Below are 8,553 nucleotides of genomic sequence, written 5' to 3' on the forward strand. Positions count from 1 at the left end.
GAAGGGCCGAATGGCCTACTCCTGTTCCTATCTCTATGTTACCACTATGTTAGCACAGACGGGGCAGCTTCAGTAGGCCGTTCAGACATCGGAGCTGAGCCCAATCCTGTCCTCGCCTGACCTTTGGTGACGTGCGCTCCTCAGCCTGACTGACTGGATAGGGTCCAGGGACTAGGAACCCCCGGTGGAGTTCAGGAGGAACTTCTTCGCACAGAGGGCTGTTGGAGCACAGAGTGACTTGCCTCGAGCAGTAGTTGAGATGGAGACCATTGCATCTTTTACTGGAAAATTGGATAAATAATTGAAGCGGAGGAAGACAGGGAGCAGTGGGGACAACCGTAGGATTAATTCTGGATTGCTCTAGCACACAGTCTGGTACAGACATGATGGACTGAATGGCCACATTCTGTGCTGTAAATTTCTACGAGTTCAATGATCATGATCATGGTCATCTGCTTCAGCTGAGGAACATAGGAACAGGAGGAGGCCATTCAGCCCCTCAAACCTGTTCCGCTATTCAATTGGATCATGGCTGATCTGTATCTTAACTCCATGTACTTGCCTTGGATCTGTAACCCTTAATACTTTAGCCTAACAAAAATCTCAGTTTTGAAATTTTCAATTGACCCCCAGCCTCCACAGCTTTTTGGGGGAGAGAGTTTCCACGACCCTTTGTGTGAAGAAGTGCTTCCTGAAATCGCCCTGAACGGCCTGGCTCTAATTTTAAGGTTGCGTCCTCTTGTTCTAGACTCCCCCCACCAGAGGAAATAGTTTCTCTCTTATCTACCCGATCAACTCCTTTAATCATCTTAAACACTGAGATCAGCTAGCGTAGATTGAACCTGCAACCTTCTGGTCTATGATTTAGGACTACAGATTGCAGTGCCTTCATCACCCCCAGCCACCCCCCACCCCCCCCTCCCCCCACCACCCCCCCCCCCCCCCCCCCCCCGCCCCAGCCTATTGAGGGAGTGAACATAGCCTGGCGATCGAAAAAGGTAGACACAGGCAGACCCGGCTACCAAGAGAGGACAGGATATGCTCTCACTGCAGTCAGGGAGTGGTGGAGACAGAGATGCACTTCCTCACAGCTTGTAGTAAATATCAGGGCATAAGGGAGAATTTCTACCCAAAATTCACAAAAATATGCCCGGAATTCAGAAATTTGAATGACGACCAAAAACTCCCATACCTACTAGGGGAAGAGAGAAATTGTGTAACCTTAGCGGCACACTATGTTACAGCTTGCCATAAACAGAGGGACAACCACTAAATATAAGAAAAGAGTATATACAAATTATATGAATGTATATTTATACACTCAGGGACATATCTGTTTATACACTGTATGGATAGATCTGTATTTATATGTTCAACCATAAATGTTTTTCGATGCTTTGGCAACATAAGATGTACCTTGTCATGCCAATAAAGCGATTTGAATTGAATTGAATTGAATTGAGTTGGCATATATAATCTTGTACTCATTAGTTTGTTTGAAAGCTGCATAAAAATAGCACCTCTGGTTAATGAAATGCAAGTAGAGATTTATTCAGTGCCCTCTTTGTGACTGAAGCCATATTGTGGAGATTTATGTCTGCACTCTCCTCCCAAGAGCACGTGCATGCAACCCTGCAGCCATTTATGACATTTGACATACTGTCAATGTTAAGATTTTTTTTTTAAATGGAGCTGAAAGAGAACAATGTGGAACAGTGAGTGTTGTGAAGGGAACAGATACTGAACGTATTGAGGTCTTCAGAACAATCCGGTGCAGTCTTTTCACAGCCCTTCATTGTTTAGAGTAATTCTGGTGTGGACTACGTTAAACAAAAATTAATACCGGGGATGTAGGCGTTGCTGGCACGGTTGGCATTTATTACCCATTCCTAGTTGCCCCGAGGAGGTTGTGGGCTGCCTTGTTGTACCATTGAATAGTGGTTTGATATGACTGGGTGACTTGCTCAGCCATGTCAACTATGTTAGTGTGGGACTGGAGCCACATATAGACCCGGACTGGAGCCACATATAGACCCGGACTGGAGCCACATATAGACCCGGACTGGAGCCACATATGGACCCGGACTGGAGCCACATATAGACCCGGACTGGAGCCACATATAGACCCGGACTGGAGCCACATATAGACCCGGACTGGAGCCACATATAGACCCGGACTGGAGCCACATATAGACCCGGACTGGAGCCACATATAGACCCGGACTGGAGCCACATATAGACCCGGACTGGAGCCACATATAGACCCGGACTGGAGCCACATATAGACCCGGACTGGAGCCACATATAGACCCGGACTGGAGCCACATATAGACCCGGACTGGAGCCACATATAGACCCGGACTGGAGCCACATATAGACCCGGACTGGAGCCACATATAGACCCAGTCTGGAGCCACATGTAGACCCGGCCTGGAGCCACATGTAGACCCGGACTGGAGCCACATATAGACCCAGACTGGAGCCACATATAGACCCGGACTGGAGCCACATATAGACCCGGACTGGAGCCACATATAGACCCGGACTGGAGCCACATATAGACCCGGACTGGAGCCACATGTAGACCCGGACTGGAGCCACATGTAGACCCGGACTGGAGCCACATAGACCCGGACTGTAGCCACATATAGACCCGGACTGGAGCCACATATAGACCCGGACTGGAGCCACATATAGACCCGGACTGGAGCCACATATAGACCCGGACTGGGTAAGGGTGGAAGGTTTCCTTCCCTAAAAAAGGACATCGGTGAGTTGGGTTTTTACGACAATCCGACAGATTCATGGCCAGCTTTCTATTTCCAGATTTTTTATAATTCGCAAACTGCCATGGTGGGATTTGAACTCATGTTCTCCGGATTATTAGTCCAATCCTCTGAGTTTACTAGTCTAGTAACATAACCACTACACTAGCATGCCTCAAACTGTCGGCTGCAGCTCAGCGGGCAGCACCCTCGCTTCTCAGTCAGAAGGTTGTGGGTTCAAGTCCCACTCCAGGGACTTGAGCGCATAAGGCTAGGCTGACACTACAGTGCAGTGCTGAGGGAGCGCTGCACTGTTGGAGGTGCCATCTTTCGGATGAGATGTTAAACCGAGGCCCTGTCTGCTCTCTTACGTGGCACTATTTCAAAGAAGAGCAGGGGAGTTCTCCCCGATGTCCTGGCCAATATTTATCCCTCAACCAACATCACTAAAAACAGATTATCTAGTCATTATCACATTGCTGTTTGTGGGAGCTTGCTGTGCGCAAATTGGCTGCCACGTTTCCCACATTACAACAGTGACTACACTCCAAAAAGTACTTCATTGGCTATAAAGCTCTTTGGGACGTCCAGTGGTCGTGAAAGGCGCTGTAGAAATGCAAGTCTTTCTTTCATACCTGTCATCAGAGCTAAAGGTTACCTTGATAACTGCATCGAGAGTAATCTTTTCTTTTAAGTCTTGGTCCCGATGGCACCCTCCTCCCCTCCCTCACCCTTATTGTTCCCAGATGTTTGCCTCCAAACCTTGTCCTCTACTGCCTCTTGCTCTCACTCCATAGAGCCATAGATTTTTACAGCACAGTAGGAGGCCGTTGCTAGCCCAATCAAAAACCAATCCCGCTACCCTGCTCTCTTCCCCGAACCCCTCTGTCCTTATCTACTTCACCAAGGGCCGAATGGCCTGGTTCTGTGCTCTAAATACTATGTAAATATTTATCCAGTTATCCCTCAAAAAAAGCAAAGCATTCCTTGCTCCAAGCAACCTTCTGCACACACAAACTTCTCCTAACCTCACTCTGCGCTCTTGGTGACTAGTTTGCCTTATCAGCGAACCCACATCCCAAGAATCCTAGAATAGTACGGCACAGAAGGAGGCCATTCGGCCCATCGAGTCTGCACCGGCTCTTTCGAAGAGCAATCCAGTCAGTCCCACTCCCCCGCTCTTTCCCCATATCCCTGCAATTTTTTCTCCTTCAGGTATTTATCCAATTCCCTTTTGAAGGCTACTATTGAATCTGTGTCCACCGCCCTACCAGGCAGCACATTCCAAATCCTGACCACTCGTTGCGTAAAAAGTTTTTCCTCATCCCGCCTTGGGTTCTTTTGCCAATCACCTTAAATCTGGGCCCTCTGGTTATCAACCCTTCAGCCATTGGAAACAGTTTCTCTTTATGTACTCTATCCAAACCCTTCATGATTTTAGACAGGGGATATAGACAGGCTAAGTGAGTGGGCAAGAACATGGCAAATGGAATATAATGTGGAGAAATGTGAAGTTATCCACTTTGGTAGGAAAAATAGAAAAGCAGAGTATTTTTTAAATGGTGAGATATTGGGAAATGTTGGTGTTCAGAGGGACCTGGTGTCCTTGTACATGAATCACTGAAAGTTAACATGCAGGTGCAGCAAGCAATTAGGAAAGCAAATGGTATGTTAGCCTTTATTACAAGAGGATTTGAGTATAAGAGCAAAGATGTCTTACTGCAATAGTGCCCTGGTGAGACCACATCTGGAGTATTGTGTACAGTTTTGGTCTCCTTACCATAGAGGGAGTGCAACGAAGGTTCACCAGACTGGTTCCTGGGATGGGAGGATTGTCCTATGAGGACAGATTGAGTAGACTAGGCCTATATTCTCTAGAGTTTAGAACAATGAGAGGTGATCTCATTGAAACATACAAAATTCTTACAGGGCTTAACAGGGTAGCTGTTTCCCCTGGCTGGGGAAACCAGGGGTCACAGTCTCAGAATAAGGGGTTGGCCATTTAGGACTGAGATGAGGAGAAATTTCTTCACTCGAAGGGTGGTGAATCTTTGGAGTTCTCTACCCCAGAGAGCTGTGGAGGCTCAATTGTTGAGTATATTCAAGACAGAGATCGATAGATTTTTGAATATTAAGGGAATCAAGGAATATGGGGATAGTTCAGATGAGGTAGAAGATCAGCCATGATCTTATTGAATAGCAGAGCAGGCTCGAAGAGCCAAATGTCTACTCCTGCTCCTATTTTTTATGTTCTTAAACAGCTTTATCTCTGCTCCAAGGAGAACCTTTTTTTTATTCGTTCATGGGATGTGGGCATTTATTGCCCATCCCTAATTGCCCTTGAGAAGGTGGTGTTGAGCTGCCTTCTTGAAGAAGGCAGTCCATGTGGTAACAGCTGAGTGGCTTGCTAGGCCAACTCAGAGAGCAATTAAGAGTCACCCACATTGCTGTGGGGAAGGAGTCACATATAGGCCAGACTGGGTAAAGACAGCAGATTTCCTTCCCTACAGGACATCAGTGAACCAGATGGGTTTTTACAACAATCTGGCAGTTTCATGGTCACCATTACTGATACTAGCTTTTCATTCCAGATTTATTTAATTAAATGAATTTAAATTCCCCATCTGCTGTGGTGGGATTTAAACTCGCGTCTCCGGATCATTAGTCCAGGCCTCTTGATTACTAGTCCAGTAATATAGCCACTAGGCCACTGTACCCCGTAAATGAACGATAATTTTTTAAAAAACAGGTTCTGATGAAAGGACATCGACCTGAAAGATTTTGGGGGTAATTTTAACCAAAGTCACCGGGCCATGGAACCTGTGGAACGCCGGATTTAATCGCCGCCCAACTTTACTCTCCGTGACTTCAGCAGAGTGTGAAATCGGGCGGGGTGTAAAACCAGTGTCGTGCCCGATCCCATCAGTTTCCTGGTGGATGGGTTAGTTTAAAATCGTGCCCCCATCCCACATTAACTCTTGTGTGTCTCTCTGCAGATGCTGCCTGACCGGCTGGACGCCTCCAACACTTGCTGTTTTTAATTAATAATTGGATTTTTTTTACAAATGAAAAGTTGCTCCTTTCTGTCTCTGTGTATGAGAGAGTTGTCCTATGAGGAAAGATTGAGTAGAATGGGCCTGTGCTCTCTGGAGTTTAGAAGAATGAGAGGTGATCTCATTGAAACATACAAGATTCTGAAGGGGATTGACAGGGTAGATGCTGAGAGGTTGTTTCCCCTGGCTGGGGTGTCTAGAACTAGGGGGCGTAGTCTCGGGATGAGGGGTCGGCTATTTAAGACTGAGATGAGGAGGAATTTCTTCACTCAGAGGGTTGTGAATCTTTGGAATTCTCTGCCCCAGAGGGCTGTGAATGCTGAGTCTTTTAGTATATTCAAGGCTGAGATCGATAGATTTTTGGACTCTAGGGGAAATCGAGGGATATGGAGATCGGGCGGGAAAGTGGAGTTGAGTTTGAAGATCAACCATGATCTTTTTGAATGGGGGAGCAGGCTCGAGGGGCCAAATGGCCGACTCCTGCTCCTAATTCTTATAAAACACTTGCTCGTGCGTTCCAGCCGTGCTTGACTCTTGCGTCTTGTTTTGCAGGCCGGTCCGTAGCTGGGCAAACGTCCGAATTTGTGAACGAAGTTCTGGAGAAGGTGTCGGCTGGAGAGCCGGCTGGCGGACTGAGCTGACCATCGCGAGCGCCGTCCTCGATCCGAATCCTCTGCTTAACGACAGGAGCTTATTAAACAGGAGGAGGAAAGAAAGAAAAGTGGGCACTTTTCTTCCCCAACAACCACTTTCATGCTGCCTGTCCTTTTTTTAATTTTTGGTGGCGGGGGGGTGGCGAGGGTGTTTGAGTTCGATTGACATTCCCTCCCAATAAGTCGCCTTCACCCACTTCCCCACCCCCGCCTCCCCTCTGCCGCGGCCTCCCCGCGCTCCTCTATTTTAGCACGCCAGGGAGTTATTTGATACGTGCCAATCTGTGTTACGGAGGAGAGACCTCGGGACAATTATGGGTTGGTTATGGCGATGGCAACAGGCGGCACAAGTGAATGTTGGCAATTTGGTAAGAGTAGCGGGCCGAGCTATTTTAATTTTTTTTATTCTTTCGTTTGACGAGCAGTTGAGTGAAGAGGCTGCATTGGCACCGAGAGACAGCGCAGTTGTTGCTGTGACGCACACGAGGGACATTTTTCTTTGTTTTTCGTTGCTCCGGAGTGATTCTAGCTGTGCCAGAAAAATCTCTCTGAAAAGTGCCAGCTTTCTTTGAACTCTTGTGATTCACTTTCCAGATTTTGACCATTCTTTTATTTAAGGACAACTTCTGTTTTCGGCATAAGTGTATTTCCCCCCACCCCCCAATCTAAAACCTCCCTCCAAAAATACCATCATGGAATTGCAGGAGCCTCAAAATGTTTCCTGGAGGAAAATTGCAACGACAGAGGGTCTGGAGTGAGGGGGAGGAGCGGGAGGGTCTGGAGTGAGGGGGAGGAGCGGGAGGGTCTGGAGTGAGGGGGCGGGCAGGGCGGGAGGGTCTGGTGTGAGGGGGCGGAGTGAGGGGGAGGAGCGGGCGTCGGTGGCGTGAGGGGGAGGAGCGGGCGGGGCGGGAGGGTGGAGTGAGGGGGAGGAGCGGGAGGGTCTGGAGTGAGGGGGAGGAGCGGGAGGGTCTGGAGTGAGGGGGAGGGAGCGGAGTGAGGGGGAGGAGCGGGGCGGGGGGTGGAGTGAGGGGGAGGAGCGGGCGGGGCGGGAGGGTCTGGAGTGAGGGGGAGGAGCGGGAGGGGCGGTGTGTGCGATAACAGGGGCAGAATATTGGTTTCTATGGCAACACGGTGGGCAGCGGCATTCAATCTGGGAACGACCGGAGATCTCTCGTGGACGGAACCAAAGCTGCAAATCACGACACGATCAGACTTTCTTCAGCTAATACTGTGAATTGGGAAATGTTGCCTAGCTCCCTGTAGTTCCTGCGATTTAATATTTTATAAAAATGAGCACTTTAACTTTACAGACACATATATATATAAAAAAAAATCACTTTTACAGGTGTCGGGTGACTGACTGACTTTATTTTTTGGGGGGAGGTGGGGGTGGGGTGCGCGCGGAGGGGAGAGGCTCCGAATAAAGTTTAGCTACTGGCAGTCACCACGGTCCTGTGAGCAAGAGGTGGTGAATGGCAAGGCCTTGGGTGATGGGGAATAGGGTTCCAAAGCCGAGAGGTGGGAGGTGCTGGAGGGCCTGTGATGAATGTGCATCTTGCAACTTTTCAGCCGCAGAATATTTGGATTTTTATTTTGTGTATTGTGCTTTATGTTTAAGAGGAGGTTAACTGACATTGACATTGACACAGAGGTAGAATGAGTGTCCTTTGGCCTGGAGTTCGACAGATCTTGGATTTCTATCTCTATTTCCAAACCCTCTTTTCAAAGGCAGCCAGTAAAGGTCTTGTCTTATTTCTACCGCCTCCAGTGCTTTCGTAACATGGTCCTTGGCTCCTGGGTACTGTGGAAACTGAACCAAGCGAAGTCCACAGCTGGCTGTCCATGTCCCTGGCCTAGCAAGAGGAACACAGGGCCTGGGTTAGCCACTGCTGGAAATGAGGATAGTGATTCAACCCGCCCCCACCCCCCTCCCCCTCCCATGGGGAAATAACCCGTCCACACATTGGGGTGAGGTTCACTCTAGCCATTTAGGGCAGGGAACCAGAGAGGGCAACTGGTGACTGACGTAAGAAAACTACTAGGCACTTGGTCTAAGCGTTAAACAAAGCTTTAATCAACTGT

At 48.5% G+C, this 8,553-nt stretch overlaps 1 protein-coding gene across 1 annotated transcript in view; it reads left to right on the top strand.

Annotated features, from left to right (window-relative positions):
• The window catches only part of LOC147113328 (CREB3 regulatory factor-like), a 155,628-nt gene extending 148,370 nt beyond the window's left edge, over positions 1–7,258 (top strand). The window contains exon 9 of the mRNA XM_085994260.1: positions 6,371–7,258. Within this exon, the coding sequence (XP_085850386.1) occupies positions 6,371–6,459 (89 nt within the window). The 3' untranslated portion in view covers positions 6,460–7,258. The remainder of the gene's footprint in view (positions 1–6,370) is intronic.
• Positions 7,259–8,553: the final 1,295 nt, after the last annotated feature.

This window comes from Somniosus microcephalus, chromosome 8, assembly GCF_052327205.1.
Source record: "Somniosus microcephalus isolate GS21.2 chromosome 8, FLI_Smic_1.0, whole genome shotgun sequence".
Taxonomy (NCBI): Eukaryota; Metazoa; Chordata; class Chondrichthyes; order Squaliformes; family Somniosidae; genus Somniosus; species Somniosus microcephalus.